General features: G+C 38.9%; 1 protein-coding gene across 1 annotated transcript; it reads left to right on the top strand.

Moving 5' to 3' along the window:
* Positions 1-962: 962 nt before the first annotated feature.
* ric8a (RIC8 guanine nucleotide exchange factor A) lies at positions 963-26707 on the top strand (the record flags this gene model as incomplete). Its single annotated transcript, XM_079256360.1, has 14 exons — positions 963-1052; positions 6330-6377; positions 15070-15283; positions 17367-17521; positions 17605-17685; positions 19773-19872; positions 20313-20500; positions 21468-21562; positions 21636-21786; positions 23600-23695; positions 23781-23925; positions 24197-24341; positions 25441-25560; positions 26563-26707. 14 exons carry the CDS (start codon positions 963-965, stop codon positions 26705-26707), a joined length of 1773 nt encoding a protein of 590 aa, XP_079112486.1.
* Between the last annotated feature and the right edge of the window lie 264 nt (positions 26708-26971).

The following is a 26971-nucleotide window of genomic DNA, read 5'->3' as shown; positions in this document are numbered from 1 at the left end:
GTTGACCTGCGTCTTTGGATCAAAGAGCTCTGCTTGATTTATATTTTCTGAACATATCACAGATGTATCCTGGGCCTAAACCATTCTGGGATTTGTAAACAATCAGTGGGGTTTTAAAATATGTCCTGTGACTGACTTGAAACCACAGCAAAAATTTTAAAACAGGTGTGATGTGTTCATATCTCTTAGCCCTAGTTAAATGAAAAATACGCTATTAATCCCCAAAGGGAAATTCAGTAAATTAAATTAAAGCTCCAAAAGCAGCAATAATTCAGCCAACTGGAGATAAATGTCTGGATATATTTTTCCTGGTCTTTCTGGGTGACCAAAATTTTTAATTCTGTTGATGTTTCAGAGTTGGTAAAAAGCTAGTGACAAGTTTGGTTATTGCTGCTTGAAAGTCAGATCTAAGTATCAAAACCCCAAGTTAGCAAATTCGGTCAGTGGTTTTAAGAGCCCAAATCTCCAGCCAATGCTGACTCTCTTTTCATTGCTACAAAACTGAATAACCTCAGTTTTGTCTTCATTTGATTATAGAAAATTCTCTCATCCAAGTGTTTATTTGCTTCAATTTCTTTTTCTATTTGTTTGCTTGATTGTCTCTACTTATTAGTTGACTTTTTTAAACATTTTTTTTTTTTTTACCTTATCTCGCCCCCATGTTTCCTGCTTTTTATATAAAAGAAGAATACAGCATCCATGTTATCTAGTTGTTATAGTACTTGCAATATTTATTTATCTCTTTAAAAAGAGCGTCTTCCGTTTTTCCCAGGCACAGTAAACGCAGCAGCTGATTATGTAAATCCTCTGTAATCGCCTCCCGTTGGCTCTGAGGGATACAGACATCATGCAGTCATCGGCGGGTGGTGATAGCTCATAGCTGGGATTTAAACGCGCAGACACTCGCACACAGCATCCTGCTTTGACGCTGAATCGGGAAGAAAAACAGCATCTCAGTGACAATGAACATGGATTTCCAGATGATCATCGAGCAGATGGAGACAGGAGATCAGGACGCAGCTCTGATGGCGCTTCAAAGCTTCAACGAAGAGGTAAATATCAGATCAGCTGGCAGAAAACGTGAAGTTCAGCATGAACACCACTTCCGACTTCTCCATCTAATCCGCAGATCAGGCATCCTCTCGGGAAACAGTTTTTTATTTATTTAGAGACGCAGATTTCAGTTTCACATCAACCCGATGAAACACCAGTCTGTGCTGTTCAGCTGCGGTAAAGTCTGTTGAGGTGTATTGTAATGTTTCCACTGCCGCGTTTCTGCACTGACTGTATGTATGTAATATAATTTATTTAGTGGGTACAACTGGATTTTAAACTACAGTTGTTGTTAAAACTCAGATTATAAAAAGTTATTTGGAGAACAAAAGGTTCAATTGATCAAAGTAGCTTCTGAAGTTGAATAAACATAAGACATATAAATGATGACATGAGGACCCAATTTGTTGATTAAAACCAACAAATTTAGAAGTAATTTATAAGATGAAACAAGCCCAATTTCAAAAAGTAAGGACACTGTGTAAAACGTTATTAAACTAAAATGATTTACAAATCTCAAGACATATTTAGTTCCCAACAGAGCATAAACAACAACAGAGACAATGAGAAATTTTACCATTTAATGGAAAATATTTGAATTTGATGGCAGCAACACATCTGAAAAAAAGAAATGTGTATCAGAGGCAAAAAGGCTGGAAAAGTAACAACTGGAGGAGCATTTGATAACCAAGTTAACTGGCAACATGTAAGTAACATGAGTGGTTGTAAAAGGAGGATAAATGGACAGAAGTTCACTACTAAGACAAACTGGACCTGGAACAACATTCTTCTCTTAAAACTCCAGAAACTGGCAGCAACAGTTTTTTAATAAAATGAAATGAAATTAAGCTTTATTTATACAGTTACAATACACAAGTCATCCCACGTCTCTTTTACAGAGTCCTATTCAATCCAATTAATTGCTGTCTACTTATAATCCAATTAAAACAAATCCATTCTATCATCTACATTAGTCCAGTTTATAAAGGTTTTATATAAATCAGTTCATGAATAATAATTGCCAAACTCAATGACATTTGGTTGATGAATGATACAAAAATTTTTACAACGACCTGAAAAATGAGTTAAAGAGGTAAGAAATTACAGACGAACTAATGTTTTCTCCGTCAGTCAAACTAAAATGTTTCAAAGTTTTTCTGGCTCAGTTTTCTCTTTTTCTAGTTTGTCACTGTCAACAATAAGTTACATAGGGAAAATGAAATGTTGAAAGAAAGGAAAGAAATAATATAATGGTGTTAGAAAAAACAGTTCTCATACTATGCTCTTCATAATCCTGTTTTGGTTAATAAAGCACTGAATGGTTCAGGACCAATATACTTTCAATGCCTTTTGGGTTTGTTATGAACCAATCAGATCTCCCAGATCATCAGAGTCAAGCCTCCTTTCTGGTCCCAGAGTCAGAACTGAACATGGAGTTGTTCAGTTTTTATGCTCCTCCTCACATGTGGAACAAACTCCCAGAAAACCGCAGGCCTGTCAAAGCTTAGCGGTTGTAAATCAAGGTTAAAACAATTTCTATCAAAACAACGTTTAACTCCTTACAATGGAACTTTCACTTTATGCATTTATCTATTTTCTTACTTGCTTAGTCCAGTTCAGGGTCGCGGGAAGCTGGAGCACATTTCAGCAATCATTGGGTGAGAGGCAGGGTCCACCCTGGACTGGTCGCCAGTGTTGCGACGCATAGTTAGAGAACAGCAGGAGACTGGAAACAGCAATATATACAAGATAATAAATAAGATAATAGCTCTAAGAATAACTTTAGCAATAGACTTGATAATTTGACTTAAATCTAACAAACCATTCAGGTGGAGCAGAAAAAATAAAATGAAACAAGATAAGATTTCAAAAACTATTATGTACTTTTAAATGTGTGCAGCATATAAATCTGAGTAAAGTGACTTCAGTATGTTGTAGTGTTATATACAGCATTATGACTATGATTATGTACAGTGCTGCATAAATATCAGTGAAGTGACTTAAGTGAGTTGAGATGTTTCTCATTATTGCACATGGTTTCTGGGTATTGCGTATGGTTACGGTTGGACAATATGGGTTTAATTTTAACAGTGTTCATTCTTTTAATGTTTTTATATAAAGCACTGAATGGTCTTGTACATGAAATGTGCTTTATAAATAAACTTTACTTGCCTTCTCAGCTAAACAGCAAGAAAATCATGTTCTGGTCTCTATATTTACCTTATTTCAGCAATAATACACCCTTCACCATAGAGTCAGTGTTTAGACAACATGTTCTAGACATAAAATATAGTTTAGATGTTAGACTGATGATGGGAGGTTTATATTTATGACTGCTCTCCTGGTCCTGCTCATCTCTGTGCATAAAACCAGTTTTCCAGTTAGCTGCTGCAGCGTAACAGAGAGATTGGTGGTCGGACATTATTTCAGCTAAAACCACATCCACACCAACTTCCTGCTGCATTAAATTCATCGACTCATCTCTGTGTGGTGAACCTGAACTCATCATGTGAAGCATCACCTCTAATTTACACACATTTAACATTAAGTTTCTTCATAAACCTCATGGACCGACAGCAAACTTAGTTGATGGTGTTTAGTTAACTCTTACAAACTTACATTGGTCAAGTTAAGTAATGTTATCAAATCAAGTTTGATTATTTATTTGATTGTTTTACTTAAGCCAACTTATTAGTGGTTTATTTAAAAAGCAGTGTTCATTGTGTGAATGTAAGTTTAATAAGCATTTTCCTCTCATTGATCTTGGGTCTGATTTCAGCTCTCTGACTCACATCTGCATGTTATGTTTATCCACACATGATGAGTTGTGCTGTTCATGTGAATAAAAACCTTTTTCAATGTAAAAAAGGAGCTTTAAAAAGAGACGGACATGAGGACAGAAGGACCTCCAGCAGCTTTAAGATTAGTGATATTTACATACACAACACAGACCACAGCTTCAACACAGACAAAGCTTCCATTTGTACAAAAATTTAAGTTATCTTTACAAGCATGTCAAAAACAGCACCTTCAACCTTTTCCAGGTCAAATCCATGTCCATGAACAGTGGCCTTTCTGTGCATGTTCTCTCTGGGTACTCCAGTTTCCTTCCATCCACAAGACATGTGAGGTTAATTGCAATTGATCACTTATCAAATGTCAGTCGCATTGGATGACTGTAGAGAGTGATTCCAGGAAGGTTCAGTGTTTTGAATTTAAGAAAAACATGTTCATAGTTTTAGTCACATTCATAAGTTTTGAATAATAAACATTTGACTATATTGAAACACTGCAACAATGAGAGCCAGAGTGGGTGTAGATGCAGAGGTATATGCATGCTTCTGTCATGTGCATGAAAACAGAAGCTTGCATCAAAAACACTTTGTGTTGTGTTATTTTATTATAAAGAACGAAGAGACAAGGTCCAACTACTGAACCCTGTGGTACACTTTTGGAAACTGTAAGTCAATTAAAAGTCTAATAGCCTACACACTTTTGTACCAGCTAACAGATTAGAAAATACTAAATACTTTCATACTAAACATCAATCCAAAAATCTTCATCAGTTTATTTGTATTATTGTTAGTTTCATACTTCTTTGTGGCTTTGTGACCGCTGTGCCTGGAATAAAGATAAATAAATTCAGTTTCACGTTTGGATAATGCAGAAATATCATATTACAACTTTATAAATGGATTATAGAAACTATATTTTCAAAAATGATCTAATCATATTTTTTCTGCAGATGATGATGTGTTTATCTCATTTTTGCTGTGAATGTGAAGAGGCAACTGCTCTCAGACAGCTGAACCAAACCATGGTTTGCTGCCTGAAATCAGTTTCACACATGGACGATCATGACAAACAGCAGTCACACGTGGTTGAGGTTGCAGGTTTTGCTCCACCTTGCTGCAGATCGATCAGCAAGCTGTGTTTCTTCCTCATCTGACCAGATGGTTCTGCTCTGTAGACATGTGAGAGGTCATTGGTCAGGAGTGGTCAAATATTTGTCAGCTCACAAGGTTTCCTGTTGTGGCGAAGCTGCTGAAACATTTTGAGCTGTGGCTCAAAATGTCTTTAAACATGAGAACAGCAGGTTTGATGTGCATTTGCATGAAATTTCTTTTATGGTTTTATTATTGGAGTTTTAAATAGCTCATCTTGAGCAGAGAAACTGACAAAGTAAACAAACTTCAGATGTCTTAAATGGATCCAACGTGAACCACTGAACCCAGTGCAGCTTGATTTTTGGTAGCTGGACTCTATCAACCACAAGCGAACCATCCTACCTCAGCTGCAGACTGTGTGGGAGATGATCTTCAAGGCAATAGGATTAGATTCTCTGATACACAAATAGAGTCACACAGCTTGGTCAAATCCCACAATAAAGAGCTCTGAGGGATGAGGAGCTTAGTGTTAAAAGTAGACTTCCACATATATGTCGAACAGTTTCTGTTATGCACCTTCTTCTAGACCAGTTTTCTATGGGGTGCTCTGCTTGTTAGAAAGCAGGTTGGTACATATTTAGACTGCAGGTTTATTAGTTCAGTTAAACGCAATGAAATGGTTTTTTTTTTCTGATGCTGTAACTGTAAAAACCTGTCCACACTGATAAATGTTTCATAAAAATTTTTATATTTCATGGCTGATGCACCTGATCTTTTTTGTTGCCATGAAATGTAAAATTTTCAGGATTTATTTGTGAGTGTTGACCGTAGCAGTTATGCTAGCTTTATTTTTTTTGTAAAATCCACTTGTGTGAGTTGAGCACAACCTTTTTAACTTCTATCATGATACCAATTTATGACTCCAAAGTAACGTCACCATTTCTCTTGTCACAACTCCTGATTTAAAAAGCGTTGCGTTGTTATCATGGTTGAAGCAGACTCAGGGAAACGTTTCTGTTTCTACCTTTTTAGATGTTCCCTCTCAAATCAGTTTTGAGTTTTTCATCCTGGTCATTGAATACTGGATCAATTCATCACCTTTGCCAGCACACCGCAGGGTTCATGAGAGTTTAAACAAACAACATTTGTAGGTTTTCTGGACTCATGAAGAATTTCTAGTGTATTCTTTGTGTTGTCCATTTGGAGATGATCATATGTTTGGAATATCAGGCCCTTTGTTGTGAGCTATGTAGTTGTCAAGATTTAATGTTGTGATATTGCACAAAGATATTCTTCTCATTATCTTTGTCTTCTTTTCAGTTATCTGCCTCCTTTCCTTCAGTTCTTCCTCTTCTATTCAGCTTTCTTTGTGTTCTTTCTTTCCCCCAGATGAACCAGTGCTTCACATTCAGCAGAGGAGAAGAGCAGGACAGACGGGTATGGAACCACGACTCTTTGTTATCCAGGCAAACAATTCCTGTCTCCTGATTGGTCAGAATGTTTTTGAACTTTAGCAACATTATTTTTTTAGGAAAGTGTTGTCTTTTTAAGGTCAAACTTAAACATGCCTAAAACACGTAATACAAAGATTACAAAAAAAATGTGGGATTCTGTGTTAATGTAAATAAAAAACATAATATTCATGATTTTTAAACCTTATCAACCTATATTTTATTTCTAGCAGAACATGAACAACCACACCAGAAGCTGAAACTGAGCCAATTTAATAATAATAATTTTGAATGCAGTGGCAGCAAAACATTAGTAAAAAGTTGGAACTGGGGCGACAAAAGGCTAAAAAAGTAACAAGGAAAGGAGCATTTATCCACTAATTTGGAAAACTGGCAACATGTCAGTTAACATGACTGGATGTAAAAGCAGCATTTCAGAGGCAAAGTCTCTCAGATCTAAAATGAAACAGAGGTTCACCAATCTGAGACAAACGAGATCTGAAAATTGTGGAACAGTTTAATAAAAGACTTTGAATATCAAATCAAATCAAACATACGTTATTCATCCCCGAGGGAAAATTCAGAGTTCAAGCCAGCTTGTCCAAGGTCAGACATACAGACATGTAACATTAATGACAAAAGAGTAATACAGAACCGAAAAAGGTCATGTAACTCCGGACATACAGAGACATGTCCGGACAAACAGAGAAAAAAACCTCATACACTGAAGCACAAACTAAAACAAGACACACAAAGTCCAGGGAGGATTGGGAGGGGACTAGGGGTGGTTTAGGAGGGGGGACAGAGCGTCTATGAACATGTCTTCTTCTGTTCTCAGGGGGGGGTTGCGCTGGCCCATGGCCGCTGGGAAGCCGAATCCAGATATGATTGTTGTTTGGGTTCCAGGAGAGGAAAACAATTTGCCCTCAGCCTTGAGTCCATAGCTGACCTCAGGCATGCAGCTCCAGACAGCCGAATGGGGGGGTCAATTTCAACCGATCCTACTTATCCCACCGTCTACAGTATATAATATCACAAAAGGTTCAGAGAATCAGGAGGAATCTGTGTGAATACAACAAGGCTGAAGGTCTAAACTAGAAGCCTATGATTTCGGTCCCTCAAGCAATTCTACATTAAAACAAGACATGATTCTCCATTGGAAACGACTGCATGTAGTCAGGAAGGCTTCCAAAAATCACTGCCCACAGTTCACCCTGAAATCCCCAAATGCCGCTTAAAGCTCTATCATGCAAAGGAGAACTGGACTGATAAGCAGCTACAATCCTGCATCAGACCAGAATGAGACAGCATTTCTATCCTGAAACTCCAGCAGCTGGTCTCCTCACTTGCCAGATGTTTACAGACAGATGGAATACAAAGAGAGGATGCTGCACATTGCAAACATCCCCCTTTTACAGATGTGCTGCTGCCCTCAGATTAAAAATGAGCTAATATTTTCCATAACATTGTGAAATGTCTCAGCATCAACATCTGCTACATTGTTTATCTTCTATTGGAAATACAGAAAAGGTTAATGAGATTTGTAAATCACTGTGTCCTGATTTTATTTAAATTTTACACAGAAAACTTGGAAAAAAAATAAAGTAGGGTTGCTGCTCTTTCACTGTAACAAAGATCAGTTACAAGTAAATGATGAGGCTTATGATGATACGGCTTATCTTATCTTACCTTAAAAAGAAAAACAAAACAAAAAAAAAGGGAATTTCCATACTGTGGGACTAAGAAAGGATTATTTTATCTTATGAAGACTGGAAATTCACTCAGCATCATCTGTCTCTCCACATGGTTGCACGCCTGCTACTTTAGATAGAAAATCTATAAAAGGTATAAAAAGCAAAAGTAATATGTCACACAAAGAGACACCGAGTCTACCATATTACTACAACTAAGGATTTCTCTGTTACCAGAGTTCTTACAACCATCTCCATCTCCATCTTCTGCCGCTTATCCGGGGTCGGGTCGCGGGGGCAGCAGCCTAAGCAGGGAAGCCCAGACTTCCCTCTCCCCAGCCACATTTGCCAACTCTGCGGGGGGGATCCTGAGGCATTCCCAGACCCGCCGAGAGATATAATCCCTCCAGCGTGTCCTGAGTCTTCCCCGGGGTCTCCTCCCAGAGGGACGTGCCTGGAACACCTCACCAGGGAGGCGTCCAGGAGGCATCCTGACCAGATGCCCGAGCCACCTCAACTGGTTCCTCTCGATGCGGAGGAGCAGCGGCTCTACTCTGAGCCCCTCCTGGATGACCGAGCTCCTCACCCTATCTCTAAGGGTGAGCCCGGCCACCCTGCGGAAGAAACTCATTTCAGCCGCCTGTATACGAGATCTCGTTCTTTCGGTCACGACCCACAGCTCATGACCATAGGTGAGGGTAGGAACGTAGATCGACTGATAAATCGAGAGCTTCGCCTTCTGGCTCAGCTCCTTCTTCACCACGACAGACCGGCGCAGAGTCCGCATTACTGCAGACGCCGCACCGATCCGTCTGTCGATCTCGCGCTCCATCCTTCCCTCACTCGTGAACAAGACCCCGAGATATTTAAACTCCTCCATTTGAGGCAGGACCTGACTCCCGACCCGGAGAGGGCAATCCACCCTATTCCGGCTGAGGACCATGGTCTCAGATTTGGAGGTGCTGATTCTCATCCCAGCCGCTTCACACTCGGCCGCGAATCGCTCAAGTGAGTTCTTACAACAAGAGATTTAAATATGGAGCAGCAGGAGTGCCACAAAAAAAAAAGGGTATCTGAAAAAGCGTAATCAGATAAAACTAAAAAAATGTTAAAAAAAACAAAAAACTTTTAAAATATATTTCTTGCTGAAATTACATGGTGGTGGTATTGATTCAGATTTTAAATTTCCATAATCGTAAAGTTAGAAGTTTTTTAAAGTTTTCCTTTTTGCTTCGGCTGTTGCAGCTGAGATCTCCATTGTTAGGATCAGTTTAAATATAATACAATATAATACAGTATAATACAATATAATACAATACATACAATACGATACGATACAATACAATACAATACAACTTTGCTGACAATTTTTCGCCAAGCTTCATCGTGAGTTGTGGCAAATCCTGTTACATTTAATTTTTTATATACCGTAGTTATTAGATTTTTGCCTCATAATAAACCTCAAGAAGGACCTGTGATTTCAGCCTGGGAAAAATAAGGCACTTTCATTGTGATTCCAAGGATCAGTGCTTGATGCCTTTGACAAGTTTGTCATGAACACACACGTTCTGGCTTTACCAACACAGGGTTGTGGTAGCTAATTCATATGAGTGTTTTAAATTGATATTGAGGGTTAAGAAGTCAGAGAATTTAACAACCTCGAGTGCTGGTTTTATCACAGGATTTGTTAAACCTCCTTTTTTTAAGGTTTAACAAAGCTCTACACCAAACCACTCCATACTTTTTCCACAAACACAAATCAAAAACATGGAAAGAACTGCCACCATAACTTTCAGCCAATCAGAAATGCAACACTTCATTATGCACTTTGAATTCTGAGCTTCTGATTTGTTCAGTGGACTGCTTGATGATGCTTCTAACTAAAATAATTATAAAATGTATGATTTTTTTTTTCTTTTTTGGTGGTAATTTTATGTTTATTAACTTTGTTTAATACATTTTAACTGGGATTATTGATGCAAAATTAGTGTTCAGCTTGTAGACAGCTGAGGGGTTGAAGATGTTCTTCAGCTTTGTTGTGCTGCACCTTCGGGTCCTGTTAGACCTCCCAGAGGGTAGCATAGAGAAGATCTGATGGAAGGGGTGAGTGAAGTCTTTGATGATTCTGCAGGCCTTGTTTTGGCAATGCAAGCTGTGGATGTCTGTTGTGGAAGGGAAAGGGAGACCAGTGACTTTCTACACGGTGTTTACCACCCTCTGGAGAGCAGCTCTGTCTGCCTCTGTGCAGTTGCCAAACCATGCTGAAAAGGAATATGTCAGTACGCTATATAGAACACTGGTAGACGTTTTTCAGCTGTCAAGAGGAGATGTTGTTCTTCCTTAAAATCCTGATAAAGTACAGTCTCTGGGGTGACCTCTTCACTACAGCAGTGGTATTGACGCCCTATATCAGGTTGCTGCTGATGTTGGATCCCAGGAACTTGAAACTGGACACCTGCTCAACCTCCTAGTCTGATCCTCAGCGGCAGGTGCTCGTTCCTGTTCTTTCTGAAGTCCAGAATGAGCTTTTCAGTTTTCCTGATGTTAAGGGACAGGATAGTTTACGCACATCGGCCAGTCAGGCTGCAGACGCCGCCCTTGTATTCAGTGTCATCATTGTTTGAGACAAGACCTAAGTTGCAAACTTCATGTTGATGTTCGTCGGGTTAGCAATCCCAGGTAAAGAAGGAGTACAGGGCAGGGTTAAGCACAAACCCTTGAGGTGCTCCTGCACCCAGTGAGAGAGTGAGAGAGGAGTCTCACTGTTTGTGAGAGGTTTGTCAGAAGGTCTTTGACACACAGACTCAGATGTTCATGAAGACCCAGATCCCGAAGCATCCTGAGTGGTATGCTGGGGACAACAGTGTTAAAAACAGAGCTGAAATCCATGAATAACAGCCTCATATGCCCCTTTCTGCGCCAGATGGGACATAGAAATATGGAAAGCATCCTCTGTGGATTTATTTGCCCTGTAGGCTTATTAATACTTGTCCAACCTGGGAGAAAGTCATAGTCAGGCACCCCAGGATGAGTCACTTAAAGCACTTTGAGACAACTGATGTTAGGACTACTTTACCTGTTTCTATGGCACTGGGATTATGGTTGCAGATTTAAAACAGATGGGGACAATGGCATGCACCAGGGAGAGATTAAAAATATCTGATAAAACCTCTGGCAGCAGTTCCTAAGAAACCAGCCGGGCATCCCATCAGGACCTGCTGGTTTTTTTTTTTACATTGACGGATGTCAGGAGGCGTTCAACCTAGTATGTCTGTAGGGTAAATATGTTGTCAGCCTTGGTCACTGTGGTACAACATCATCTGGTGGTCTTTCAAACCTAGAAAAAAAAGTAATCATGCTCTTCTTCCAGGGGTGTGTTGTTACCTGGAAGCCGGTCACTGGTGCTCCTAAAGTGTTTTATGTGCTTGATGTCCTGCGATACATGTAGCATGCTGTTGGTCGAAAAGTGGACCTCCATCCTCTGGCAGTTTAAATGCCCCTCTTGAGGTAGTGTTTGGCCAGGTATTACTGCTAACTGTTTGGACATTTTTCATTATCCATGGTGCCTTTAAAACACTGCTCAACCACCCTCTGGCCACGTTCCTATGATTTTTATGGTGGGTTGAAGCCGTGTGAGTATGGTATGATAGTTGGGGGAAAGAAACAATGACAAGAAATTAGACTGTGAAAGGTGTGGGAGGTGGAAAACGTTGTTTGTTTAAAGTATGTTAGTGTACACACATTGCAGTATTTTCTCTCCTCCAGTGGCACAAGGCACATGCTGAAAAAAAAAAGGGAAGCATATCGCTATCTATAACTATATCTATATATATATTTCTATTTTTATATCTATCTGTTATGCTCCTAAATGTATTTAATGTCTTTTCAATGTTTTATGTATTCTTACTTTTCAGAGCTTTGGTCAGTACCTGCTATTTTTATTCTGCAGTGCTTTTTAAAGCACTTTTAAAGTGCTTCATAAATAAAGTTGGCTTGGCTGTTTCTATTTATAGGTTCATTTTACATCATTTCAGCGTCATAATCTGACAGCTAAAGATGTCCTCAATAACAATGTCAGGATGGTAGCTGGGATTTTAAAGGGTTGAGCTTCTACATGCATTTTCACAAAAAGAAAAACAAAACAAAAACAACACAAAAAAGTGGATTTTTTTTTGTTTTAGGGGTTAATGTGTGATTGTGAAAATCAGGTGCTGAATCAGTGTTAATAAGAAACAGTGTATAAGTGTGTGTTTTGTGTGGATAAGACTGAGAATGAGAAGTTAGGGCTGAAAAGTTGCACTGAATTTCTGAAAAAACTACTTCATATCATGATTAGGAAAGAATCCAGTTTCCTTAAAATGTAGAAATGAAAGACGGGTCAGAGTTCCACAGCTGACTCAGGTTGATGGAAAATCTTTATCTGTTTAGCAGAGAAGTCACGTACAGAGACAAGCTTGTTTGTGTTTCTGATGATGAAGGACACCTTATCAATGGTCAGAGTCACGAGGATCCAGGAGCCAGAAAGAAGTGAAGCTGAAGGTAGTAGAGGAGGAGTGAATACTTCTCTAATCTCCTTCATCTCCATGGAAACTAGTGGGACCTTCATATTTCATTTCAAACAATGGCAGTCAGAGCAGAACACAATAAAAGTTTCTTTTCAGAGCTGGATTAAAACTTTCTGTCAACAAAACAGCAAATATAATACTTCATTTGTGAATTTGGTCTTTTCCCAGACTTTTTGTCCCACAGTGATGACATAGACATCTTTTTAACCAGCACAGTATCTGCCTTCACATGACACCTTGCTTGTGTGGTTTTCTATTCTATTCTATTCTATTCTATTCTATTCTATTCTATTCTATTCTATTCTATACTATATCAGATGCTATTCTCAAGAGCGACTTAGAACTGAGAATGAGAACAACACAAGCAAGAGATCTAACAGGATGAGATATTATGAATAAAGGGTAGTCTCAGCTGTGAGTCCAGTTGGACAGAGGTGCTGTGACGTAGTGCTAGAGGCAGTGCAGTTTTTTCTGGTTTTCTTCCCGTCCTTACAATAGTCCTTTTGTTTAATTATGAGAACATGATTTCATCATACAATATCGCCTTGGCCATCAGTGTACACAGGTTATTCAGTGCCAAGTTGTGCCGAAGAGCTGGACAAATCTAACTCATTCTGATGAGTAGGAGAGGAAAGCTTAGTGCTGAAATGCTCCTTGAGAAGCTGAGTCTTTAGTGTAGTAATGGTGGGACCACAAGGCATCTTTCCCTGGCAAAGTGTAACTGTTGAGAGGGAGTGTAGCTCTGGATCAAGGCGTGAAGGTAGACAGGAGCAGTTTGGGCTGTTTTGTAAGTTAGAAACATTGCTTTGAATTTGATGCATATTGCAACTAGAAGGCAGTGAAGCGCGATTAGCAGCGGAGTGGCATGAACTCTTTTAGGTTGGTTGAAGACCAGATGCACTGCTGTATTCTTAATCATCTGGAGAGGTTTGACTGAGCATGCAGGCAGACCTGCCTATAGGAAACTGCACGGGTCAATGCGTCAAATGGCCAGAGCCTGAATCAAGAGTTGTGTCAGATATGTTCTGATTCTAATGATGTTATAAGTGTCACGATGTGAAGATGTTTGACCTACATGCAAAAATAAAGCAATCCTTGAGAATTAGAATAAGTTTTATTGGAGAATGAAGGGGTGTGGTTCCGGGAGATCCGAAGGCTGGTTTCTCTGTAATGATAGATATATGAGTGATGGAATAGTGGACAAGATATCTGGGGGAGTGATGATTTTCCTACTTGTTTGGACTTGTAGAGAATCAGGGTGATGTCAGGTGATCTGAGAAGACTGGTGTTGGTAGTTGGACCCAGTTCCAGAGGATTGCCAGTGAAAAAAAGTTTCCAGGTTGTTGGTTATTGAAGAAATGATTGTTGGAGATGAATACCGCAGGGAGAAATCACAGGGAGATGTGCTAGCCAGCACACCTGTGGGAAAAAAAAAAATCACCCCTTCAGAAAAGGTTCCTCTGGTGGAACCTGAAAAATACCTCAGACAAACCAGATCCCTGACAGTAAGGAGCAAACGGCAAAACTGGGCAACCGAGTGTACATGGACCTTAAAGGTCATCTGGTTGTCTACCATGACACCAAGATTCCTGGTAAAAGCTGAATGCAGAAGTGTGATAGAATTGAACTGCACGCTTATTTGGGGAGGAAGGATTGGCTGCACAGTCAATAAGCTTGGTCTTGTAGAGATGCAAACATCTTGTGTACTGTAGTTTTATAGTTAAGAAGAGGTTAAAATGACCTGATTTCAGAGTTTTATTGGCTGTTTGACTGGCTTACTGTTAACACTGTTACATTACTGTTTCTGGCAGGATTTATTATTTATTTATTGAAGTGGATGTAAAAAGGTTCTGACTTGACTTTATTTTTAAAATCTGGACTGAGTTTGGGCTTTCCATCCATTTTCTTCCACATGTCAGAGTTTGACTAAGATGATTCAGGAAACTCAGAGCTCTTTCTCCGCAGCAACATTTTCCTGCTCCTCCAGTGGGATCATAAGATATTCCTTGGCCAGCAGAGATGATCCTCACAGTCCTTGTTCGGCCTCTGGTCTCCTCCCAGTAGGCTGTGTCAGGAAAACCTCAAAATGGACATGAACAGCAGACATCCTAATCAAATAACAGAACCACCTCAGCTGACATCTTCAGGAGCAGCTTCATGCCAAAGTCCATCCAGATGTGTGAATTTGTCACCTGATATCAGGCAGAGTGGGACCATCTTCGGAATGAAAGCTGCTTGTATCTGTAATCTCATTATGTTGATTACAAACACAATTTGGTGACCACTGAGTTTGGATTTGTGATGTAAATTTATAGCTATTGAATATTTAAAAAAAAAAAAAAAAGTTTCCTGATTAGCTGTTTAGCTCCAATAAGCCAGGACTGATGACATGTAATTCTGTATTTATTTGTTGTCTGAACAGCGCCTCGGGGATTTGGTGGTCGGTTTTCTGAACAGAGAGCTGCAACCTTCCTGCCTGCTGGCCTGTTTAGAAGCTGTCCGGATCCTGACCAGGGACAAAGATTGTCTGGATCCATTCATCAGCCGATCAGCTATGTCCACTCTTGCCCGCTATGCTGGTATCACCACGGATTGCACTGCCACACTTGCCAACAGTCAGCTGGAGGGGAACCAAGGTAATTACTGTGAACCACATTTAATTACGATTCCAGCTCTGTTCAGTCCGTTGTCACTGGAAACGTGACTTTGACATCCCAGTTAAACTGGGTGGGTACTTCAGCAGAACTTCCCACTGACATACTGTACATCATCTTCTTGAGTGGAAATAAGGCATAGGTATCATTAGCTTGTTAGTCTTGAAACTCTGTCATTGTTACGCTTTAATTTAAAGCTAGACATAAAAACAACATGGCTTATTTTTGTGTGCTGTAATATCATTATTACACCGATGAGCTGCATCACTGAAAAGTACCTAATTAACACACCGATATCTAAAAATGATGAATGATCAGCTAATCTGACAGCATCTCACCTGCAGGCATCCATTCTGGGTTGTTTGTCAACCTGTTACATCAAAATCCCCCCTTCATTGGTTCCAAAACCTGGGGTCGGGGACTCCCCAAGGGGGTCTCCAAAGACAACAGGGGGTCCCTGAGGCTTTCAATATTGAGTGGCATTGTGATTAATATTGACACATTGTCCCTATTTTAAGAAATAAAAGTGAAGCTATGTGTTGTTAAGTTAACTTGGGCTTCATGTAAAGTCAGGGCTCAGCGAGAATACAGTGTTTATGGTGAGGATCTCACTTTTGAAATGACCTTAGCAGGGAATAGAGCAGGGGGTCAATGGCTCTTTAGTATGTGCACGAAGGCAGGTCCTTAAGGAAAATAGACTGGGAACCATGCCTTAAAGTATATTCAAGGTTTATGTCAACTGCACAACTTTGTTACAAAAAATTACCATTGATCTGCATAGAGTTAGAGTTATGGGCAATGTGGTTGAAACAAATATATGCACAGACTTTGTATTATTTTGTATTGCGTTGCGAAGTGTTTTAGATGCATGCTCTTTTAAAATAATTTCAAATAGGCCTGTTGTTGCAAAAGGTGCTGTTTAATTTAGTTTTAGCATCTTGGTATAGCTGTATTGGCTAAAACGCTAGCTTGTAGCACTTTATTGGCAAGCATGAACAGACTAAAGAGCAAACTTCTACCAGTTTGACTAGTGGTTGATGCAGTCAAACCATCACGACATGTTTTCTGCTGTTACCTTGGAAACCAAGACTTTGGATGATAGTTTTTTTCAGAAGGGGAACAAGTGTCTTCAAGCTAGTGGTTAATGATCATTATATATCTGTATAGATCAATAAGATAACTCCATACAGAAAGTCACATTATCCAACATTTGTTTGAAATCGTTTTCTTAAAATTGTTTTTTTTTTCCTTGTTAAATATCAAACAGTATTTTACAATGATAATGTCTTTGTCTTTTTTCTAACCTTTTTTTATATTGATGGTAAACTTTTCCTGTGAGCTTTATAAATGACCTGCACAACACTTTAATTAACTACATCACTATAATGGATTGGGTGGATCTTGGTATCTTATTCTAGGATTATTTCTATTTTATTTTTTGTCAAATTAAACTGAAATAATGCATGTTTTAGACACAGTTCACTATATTTCAATGCAGTAAGTAAGTGATGAACAATAAATTAATTTTATAATAGATAAAGTTTTGTCTTCTTCTTTGCCTGCTTTTTAAATATTAATAATAAAAAAAACTTTTATTACTAAATATCATGACCAAGCAAACAATAGTCTCTGCCAAACCCATCACTGATAGTCTCCTACAGAGGACATGAGCTCCAATCAATGGAAGAATAAAACTCCAAATGTGGTCTTCAACCAGCAGAATACATCATTGCTCTGAGGTAAATTATAACACCATTATTACTGTCACACTTCCATCTGAAATTTAACTAATTTCAGTTTTATTTGAACGAAAGTATGACCAAATTTATCTTAAAGCCGTTTCCAAGAAACAATTTGACCTCGTTATTAATGGAAATTTACTAATTAAAATCCACTTAAATCTAATTAGTTTGAATACATGGACAGAAATATGAACATCTGTAGCTGCATGACAGCAGATCTGAGGAAGATTTTAACTTTGACCTTGTTTCACCTTCAGATCAGTCGAAACATCATTTTCATGTCCCAGTAGTTTCTTCAGTGTGCTGGTTTTTCCTTTTGGTAGTGGAGGGTGAAGGTGGAGAGGGCGAAGAGGCAGCCGACCTATCGGGGTCTGTGTTGAAGGAATCCTCTCTTCCTTCTGAGAACCCTGATCAGGACGTGATTGTCGAAGCTTTGAAGTCCATCTGTAACATCCTGCTCCATAACAAGACAGGACAGGTCAGTCCGTTATGTCAGGATCTCCTCACATTAGTGCTAATCAATACTTTGTCTGATGGATGGATTTGATGGATGGATGACAGGTGGTGGCGGCGGACCTGCAGCTGATCAAAGGAGTGGCTGAGAGACTGAAGCAGTGTCATGATCCCACATGGAGCCATGAGGTATGGATATAAATGTAATAAACATCTGGAAGTCAGGAGGTGGGATGATGGTTGATGTTGATTCTCCATGTTTACCATGTTGGTTTGCTTTAACTAGAAGCCCACAGATAGCTGCTGAACACAGAAATCCTCCCTAAAAACATAGAAAACAAATCATGAAGGTTATTTTAGAATAATTTTAATCTTTTGTTGAATATAAATATAAATTTACAGGCTGTAAATTGACCTCTACGGTTTAGCTAATTTTCTGGAGACAGGATTGTTGAAAATCTTCAGTTTTTGTACAAATATTCTGTTAAACTGTTATTTTGAGGGGCTTCACTGCGAAGCAGCTGCGAATGGCATGCACTATTCGGAAAAGGTTTGAGGTATTCACCTATTAGCATATGACATCAGAATGAACCTAAAATCCACTAAAAACTTACCGCTTCCTTTGAAGCGGTAAGTTTTCTATCTGTCTCTAAACTTCTGACTGCAAATGTAAAGCGGGTCCATTCTTATGTGTTTATTTCACAGCATGCTGTTCTCTAAAAGTATTATTATCCACTAAAACAAAACAAGAAATGAACTTGAATGGAGAACCGAGGATTCTGGTTAAATTTTTATTCATCATATTGTTCAAATTTAGATCATCATCAGGCTAAGAGCTCACCATAACATAGTTATAACGAGTTATTTTGTGTTGTGGTATAAACATTACTGTTGGTAGATTATCTTACTAGCATTTTTAAGAAATAGAGGAATTATCATTGTCCACAATAAATTCCACACCTGGACTTAACATAGCTAATAGGTAAGAGTGTCCCACTGGATACGTTCTGCATGGATGATGATTATGGATACATTCAGCAGCTCCTCATTCTCCAGACCCTCTACTGAACTACTGCAGTTCTATTCTGAGATGAGCCGACAATTGATGGCTAATTCAGCATCCATCTTGCATTAAACCCGAACTGTGAGCTTTTCCATCCAGTAAAAGACAGTTTTAAACTGATTCCTGTCTTATCTCTTGTTTTGGCTTGTTCTTTTCACCTCTTCCTATGACAATGCCTTATTGTGTATCTTTGTTGAATCAACCACTGTGGATGTTCAAAGCGATGGATGTCTTTATTTCCACTTACTGGCATGTGATGCGTAATGTAAAACAAGTTTGGGTACAATGTCAAACGGCATCCCAGATGAAAAAGTGTGATGCTGCTGGGCAACAATGGCTTCAGAAATACACATAACAGATGTCTCTGTGCCATCGAGTCCATGATGCAGCGTTATAATGTCAGAAAGTTACATACAGAATCTTTAAATAATCGCGTGGTAAAACACATCTTGTGGTTGTGGAAAAGATGTTCATCTGTTTCAGAAGGGCCTAAATATTGGTATCTAGCAAAGAAAACATCTACGGAGATTAAACTACAAAAACTGTTAAACTGTGCAACACATTAAAAACTGGTAGAATAGGAGAGAACCAACATCTTCCAAGGAAGAAATGTGGTCAGAAACACATCTTAGATGATGATTAAATAAGATGGTTAAAAACAAAACAAAATAAAACAAATGCTGGGGTTGCTGCAGTTGGTCAGGTCTAGCTTCTGCAAATTCATAGAGCCATCATTTTTATGGTCTGGCCACCACAAAGTCCAGTATGAGTCCCACTGAGAATCTGTGGAATGTGCTGTAATTCCAACTTTCCCATCATCACTACAAGATCACTGAGAAAAATTATTGCTACTCTGGATGAAATAAAAGTTGTCATTGCAGAAACTTATTGAAATGACGCCCCAGAGAATGCTGCTTTAGTCAAAGATAAAGGAGGTTCAATAAAATGCAGTATGACTTTCTTTTGCATCAGCAGTTTATTTTTATATATCTATTATATATCTATTACATTTTTTAAGGTAAATGTTTCCTAAAAGTTAAATATCTTTGACTTTTTGTTGGCTGTGTATATTCATGCTTCCTTCTGTTTATGATTCACCGTCAAACCAGAACCAGTTTCTGAGCCACTGTGCAACAGCTTTAGCTTCATATTTATCCTGCTCTGAGGAAAACAAACAAGGAATATTTTTCATGACTCTGCCACGTCTTTCCAGATCCGTTTCTTTGATTTGCGTCTGACCTTCCTGCTGACTGCCCTCAGAGTGGATGTTCGGGCTCAGCTGGCTCAGGAGCTTCATGGCATCCGTCTCCTAGGTAACTGATTTTCTCATTTCAGACCAAGTTTTGTTTCCAGCTTTCTCAGTTCTGCTCATGTTTGTTCATACACTTGCAGCTTTCACATAAGATCAAATTTGCGTCCCTTTTCTCTCCACTCAGTAAATGTTCTTCAGCTACAGAGACCCCCTCTGTGGGGTCAGTCTTCATGTTGGTCTGTTTGATCTAAACAGAGAGTTTAACTTTGTGTTTTCCGTTAGTTTTAATTTTATTTCAGGTTGTATCAGTTCATGTATGATCTGTTGCTGCTGGAGCACCACATACCATAGTTTCCTAATGTTATTTGGAACACTATGGAAACCCAACAAACCTTAAATCTAAAGAACAATGCAGTGAACAATAAAACATTAATACACAGACATAAAAACAACACACAGATCAGTCTGAGCTGATGTCTTACTGCCCTGTTTGTGCTCCAGCAAGCCATTTGGAAGCCACACTGGGTCTCTGTTGGCCCGACACCCTGGAGACAGCAAGAGCGGGGTCTGAAGACATCCCACCTGAAGAGCTGCCCCCCTTCAGCCGGCAGCAGACGGAGTTAGCCATGGAAATACTAAAAATACTCTTCAACATCACTTTTGACACAAACAGACGCAAAGTTGACGAGGTGAGAAATGAAGCTAGGAAACGTTCAGTTTGATGTAAAAATGTTATGTTATCAAGTCTGTGAGTTTGTCTTTTGGCTGCTTGTAATATTCATGAGACTTTTCAAAAACTAAAGAATTTCTAATGTAACACAACATTAAAAATTAGGAGGAGCTCTAAAATTCCCAGAATAATCTCATAATTACATGCAAAATCCAATAATGAATTCTAAAGCTGTGCATTACACACTTTCAGGCTGCTTTTTACCTGGAATTTTCTCTGTACATATCAGAGATTAAGGTGGCTCAACGTGAATATTGATGTAATAATATCAAATGTATCTAATGACGAAGGATGAAAATGACAGGATTTATGTCTTAAAAGGCAGCAAATCAGCAGGATGAATTTCTGTGTTTCTTTCTAAAGGATATCTATTGATTTGATTAAAAACTCTTTGAATCAAAAGTTACTAAATTTCTGTTTATGTGAGTATTGTAAAGTGTTTAATGTACTGCTTTTGAACTCAGTACAAAATTTTGCATGGAACACTGCAATAAATCGGTGATTAATCACAAAAAAAAAAAGAAATTGTGACTAATCATAAAGAAATGTAATCGTTGGCCAGCTCTGGTGTTAACACCATAATAACACACAAATGTACCTGACCCTGATTCAAATATTTAATGATACCTGTAATTTTTTTATATAAAAAAAAAAACCCTAAAGCAGGCTTTTATCAGTAGAAATAAGTCATTTTCTGATCCAGAAATTATTCATGACTACTACATTGATTTCACTACATTTGGTTAAAATGGAAGATTGGAGTGATATTAAATGAAGAACCATTTGAGGCTTAAAAATAGGCTCTTTCAATACAATTGGACTTTGCAGAACTAAAAACTGGAGATATTTTATAAAATGTAATATTTTAATGTTGCTGAGCTGACCACAGAAAACATCAATAATGTTTGTGTAATGATTGTGCGAAGGAGGAGGCAGCAGAGTGCAGACATTTGGGTGCCATACTGAGACACTGTTTATTGAGCTGTGCAGATGGGGAGGAGCGTACCGAGGAGTTTCACAGGTCAGATTATCTCTTCTGTCTACAGATCACTTTTATTCAAACAACTGCTGATGACTCTTTCCATGTTTTTCAGCCACACCGTGAATTTGCTGGGTAATCTCCCTCTGCCCAGTATGGATGTGCTGCTGATGCCAAAGGTGCAACAAGGCTCCATCGAATACATGGGGGTCAACATGGATGCCGTTAACATGCTGTTAGAGTTCATGGAGAAACGACTTGATCGAGTAAGATGAGCGTCTGTGTGTAGATATGTTATCCACAATGACATCCTGCATCTCTTACCTGACAGGTTCTGTTCTGTAAATGGACCGAGCTGCGTACATACAACATACAGGGCCACTGTCAGGGTTAAAGAAACACTAAGATCCACCACCATTGTGGCCCACACACCTCAACAGACCAAAATAAAGACCAAAATTAATTTAAAATAGAAGGAACTTATATTTCACAGACAGCATTTCCTCTCTTTCATGTCCTGTTTTCTCCATCCATTCTGTTCTCTTCTCCTCTGAACAGCCTGTGTCTTCACACATCTCTCCTCCCAAAGTGGATAAAAAATGTTCAAAGTTATATACACCTTCTTTAGTTTGCCTTTATATGGAATAACAAAAAAACATCTCTGTGTCCTCGGTAGTCTAAACTGAACAGACTGAAGCGTTCGGGTTTTGCATGTTTCAAACAACACAGGGACATACACTGTCTGTCCATCTATCTATCCTTTAAAAATCTTTAGTTAACCATCAGACTTAACCAACTTAGACTTTGATGTTATTATTTATACTTCCAGTATATCCACAGTGGCTGTTTTTCTCCGTACTATGAATATTTTTATGTCAACTGGTTGATGTTTTTTATTGCAGCACTTATGTCATTATTTCATAACCATATTTATAACTGCACAATTGAACAAAATGGGAAGCCTTATAGTTTTAAGATTTTAGGGAACTCTTGTTTGATTATCAGCACAAAACCTTAACCCTAGCAGACAGATGGAAATTACTTTACAAAACCTCAGCAACAGCGTTACACGTCACCCAACAGCTCCCCATTTTCTCCGTCTGTACATGGACAGTAACTGCAACACTGAAGAACTCCAGAGTAACGTCTGTCTCGCGCTATGTTAGCACCTGTCCTTCAGATTACATTATCATCTTCTCATAACCTCTGCGTCTGTGTCCTGGTTGGTTCTCACATGTTTAAGGTTTGTGATCTTCCCACACATCAAGCTGCTCGCCACTGCATTTTTGTGGAGCTGAAATGTCTATATATACATTTTTATATATACACCATATATAATTTTTTATTGTTATCTAATCTTTTTTCCGGACCCATTGGTCCATGTTAGCATTAAAACATCAACAGCTACAACATCATCATCATAAAAAAAAACAAAAAAAACAAGTTTGTTATTTTAGTTGTTTTCTAACATTCAATACACATTTATCTCATCAATATGGGCTTAAAGTGAAGGCACTCAGCTTTCACTCTTTAGGTATCAAGGTCGCAAAATTGCGACAAGCATGAGGCAATATCTTAAGACAGAACTTAAACCTGTTACCACTTTCCACCACTAGATGGCAGACATGCAAAATGAAATTGCATTTGAAGCCAATGAGGCAATGGTGATGGTCCGGACTACAGATATTACAGAAAAAAAACATGCAACATATCAAAATGCTGTCTGGACGGGGATATTTGCTAACCTAGGATTCCAAATTATGTTGTCATGCAGTGCTGGTTATACAACAACAGTTAAGTAATGTTTCCTCACAGCATGTCTCTCCATAATAATCCCACACCTGAAGCAGCACATGTAGGAGGAGATCACAGCTCTGAGGCTTTGGCTAACCAAGGTCAAGTAATCAGGGGTGGAAAACGGCGCACTGAAAGATCTCTGGCAGCAGCAAATAGCACTAGAAATGTCAGTGAAGTGCATCAGAGGTGGCTCAGTCAGTTTGATGAGACAACTGGAAATAAACATGTATAGTCATTTGATGTGATTATCTGCCGGTTGAAAACGTTTTTTCTGTCTCTCAGGGTCATAAGCTGAAGGAGACTCTTCTGCCATCACTAAACTTGCTGACTGAGAGTGCTCGCATTCATAGAGAGACCAGGAAGTTTCTCAGGTCAAAAGTCAGTACTGAGCAGAATCGAGGAGCCGACCAATGAATACAGTGACTGCTTGATTGGTATCCGTGTGTGTGTGTGCTTTGTTAAGGTCCTGCCCCCCCTCCGGGATGTGACTAACAGACCAGAGGTGGGAGACGCACTGAGGAACAAACTTGTCCGTCTTATGACACACATTGACACCGACGTCAAGGACTGTGCTGCTGAATTCCTCTTTGTTCTCTGCAAAGAAAGTGGTGAGATAAGGATCTGTTTGATTATGAGAAAAGATTTTCACCAAAGTCTGAAAATGTGATGTGACTTTAATCATTTTTGGTGGCAGTAAAAATACTAATTCAACTTCAAAGTCTGCAATTTTAACTGTTACAAATTCATCATTACTGCTCATCCAACATCTGATCTGGATCAGATTTTGGATCTGTATCTAACCAATGATTAGTGTTGTTTTATCTCTTGTGTGTTTGCCACACAATGCTGCCATTTCAACTGTAACGTCTGTATTTCCAGTTTCAAGGTTCATCAAGTACACTGGATATGGTAATGCTGCAGGTCTGCTTGCTGCCAGAGGACTGCTCAGAGGAGGCAGAGACTCTGGGATCTACTCTGAAGATGAAGACTCTGAGACAGAGGAGTACAAAAAGGCCAAGGCCCAGTCAGTACCATCACACTACCATGTTAATGGGAGTTCAGAGCCAGGGTTTTATGGCAGGTTTTAATAAGTTAATCAATCATTTCCTGTCCTCTCCATCCCAACCATTCGAGTCAGAGGGCTGCCCTCCCTGAGCCAGGTTCTGCTGGAGGTTTGTCTTCCTGTTAAAAGGGAGTTTTTCCTTCCCACTATTGCCTCATGATGCTCAGAATGGGGATTGGATTAAAGTCAAGATTCAATGCAATCAGTTGGTTTCTATTAGCTAAGCTATTTATAAATTGGCTTGAATTGATGTGTCTGTAAAATGCCCTGAGACGACATTGCTGTGAAGTGGCGCTGTACAAAAAAGTTGAATTGAATTGAACAGAAGGTGTCACCCTTTAAATCCTTTAAAAAAAAAAAAAGATTTCCTCCTTAGTTCCCCTTCATGCAAGCTGACACTTGTATACAACCCTCTACAGAGTCAGATATTTTCTGTGTCAGGTCAAACATCTCAAACAGCTGTTGACAGAAAAGCAGTACATAAACGATATATGTTAAATCCTGTGATCAAGTTTATTATGACAGACAGACAGACACACAGACAGACACACAGACAGACAGACAGACAGACATACATACATGATATTTTTCCTCTTTTTAATCCTAGCTGGGAAATTTCTACGCTGTATTTAACCCATTCAGTGACACTGGGAGCAGTGGGCAGGTATGCCAGATTCTGCTGCAGTAGTCGGGTGTGAATAGTCTTGCTTAAGTGCCCAAACCCAAATCTTTAATCACTAGGCTGCCACTGCCTCTCATGAACCAATCAAATAGCCTCTCTGCTCTAAGTCCTAATTTTACAACCACATCATTTGACAGAACTGCCATTCAAAGATCTACTAAAAAGTCCAAAGTTTAGTTATTGTTGCTTTTATGAACTATTTTTTCCATACTGGCAGGCCAGACCAAAAGCTACAGAACTGGCTGAAACTTTTTGGTTTATCTTCAGGTGTATTTTAAACTTCCGGGTTATGTCCATTATATTGGGCCTTTAAACTCCTATGCTGTTTTATTTCAAATAGTTTGCTTTATAACTTTTCTGTTTCCTGTTTGTACCCAGCATAAACCCAGTTACAGGAGTTGTAGAAGAGGATCAGCCTAATCCCATGGAGGGAATGACCGAGGAGCAGAAGGAGTATGAGGCTATGAAGCTGGTCAACATGTTTGACAAACTGTCAAGGTATCATAAAAATACACACAATAAAGCAATCTAGATCTATATAACTTCCCAAATTGGCTATATTAGAACCAGTCCAGATGTCCACAACAATACAACTATTATTAGCACTTTATAATAACTTTATTATTTGGAAATCATTTCTTTTTTTTTTTAAATTTATCTTATGATGTTTAAACTAGTTGGCTGCTGCTTGTTGGAACTAAATGTTTGTTAAAGCAATACTTAATTTGTTTCTGACATTAAAACTCTGTTCTTCTGACTCACTATGATGGAACAGTGATTTTTATTGTGTATATTCCTGGAGCCATTATTGTCCTGCAGCATTCCGAGGCTGAGAAACTACACCTGACTATTTTTTTTGTCCAGCCTGGAGCATCATGTTTTACTTTACAACACCTCGTTTCATACCAGATACTGCATATCATTATATCATTTTGCACATGTTCCATGGCTGGTTTGTCACAAAAACACATTATTGTAGGAAGAGGGAAAAAGAAGAGAAAAAGGGATAAGACAAGAGTAAACGTGAGACTGGCTTTAGCAGGATGAAGATGATGCTGAATTTGCCGTTGTTAGGAGATGATGAAATCTGAAAATGTGCAGAAGTTTAGTGGTGCTGCTTTAAGATCTCACATATGACACTGACCTGTGTTGGGTAGAGATACCTGGATGTTTCTGGTCTTAAACTTGTTACCGACATCTTTAGCTGAAGACTTTAATTCATTTTATGAGAAAGTAGGTAAAGGTAAAAACAAAAAGCTGCAATAACTTAAGTAAAAAGTAAAACCTTTACGAGTGTTTTGTGCAACTGATTTTTCACAAGTAAATTCTAACCCCAACTTAAGCCTTATATTGAAATCGGACTTTCTGGCTTATATACCTGAGATATTTACTTGGAGAACTGTCAGTCACTTCAGTAGGTACTGCGACTAGTTTTCACTATTTGCCGCTATATTGTGATCTCCGTCTGTCCTCACACGTGTATTTATCTACTTCCTGCAGAAACAATTTCATCCAGCCCATGCAGCTCAGTATGGATGGGACGATGAGAGAGATTTCTCCAGAGGACCTGCGTAAACTGTCCCACAATCCACTGTCCCGGTTAGATGATCCATCTCACTCTGACGAACATGAAGATGAAGATTAAGCCGAGTTAACACAAGTGACAGCGGACCCTAAAACAAAAGTCTTGCTTTAGATGCTGACATGTTACACAAATGATCCTGTTTCACTGTATTTATTCTTGTGGGAAGTGACTTACAAAGATTTGGGAAAACATGATTGTAAACTGAGGCAGAATTTCCACCTTTTCAACCACAAAATATTGATCCTTTTTCAAAGGGCATCATCACTAGTGATTCGTGGGCTGAAACCTGCACATCTGTGAGGAATCCTTTCATTTACAGGGTTT

This window comes from Telmatherina bonti (assembly GCF_933228915.1).
Source record: "Telmatherina bonti genome assembly, chromosome: 2".
Classification (NCBI taxonomy): domain Eukaryota; kingdom Metazoa; phylum Chordata; class Actinopteri; order Atheriniformes; family Telmatherinidae; genus Telmatherina; species Telmatherina bonti.
This window is presented reverse-complemented; position numbering and strand designations above follow the sequence as displayed.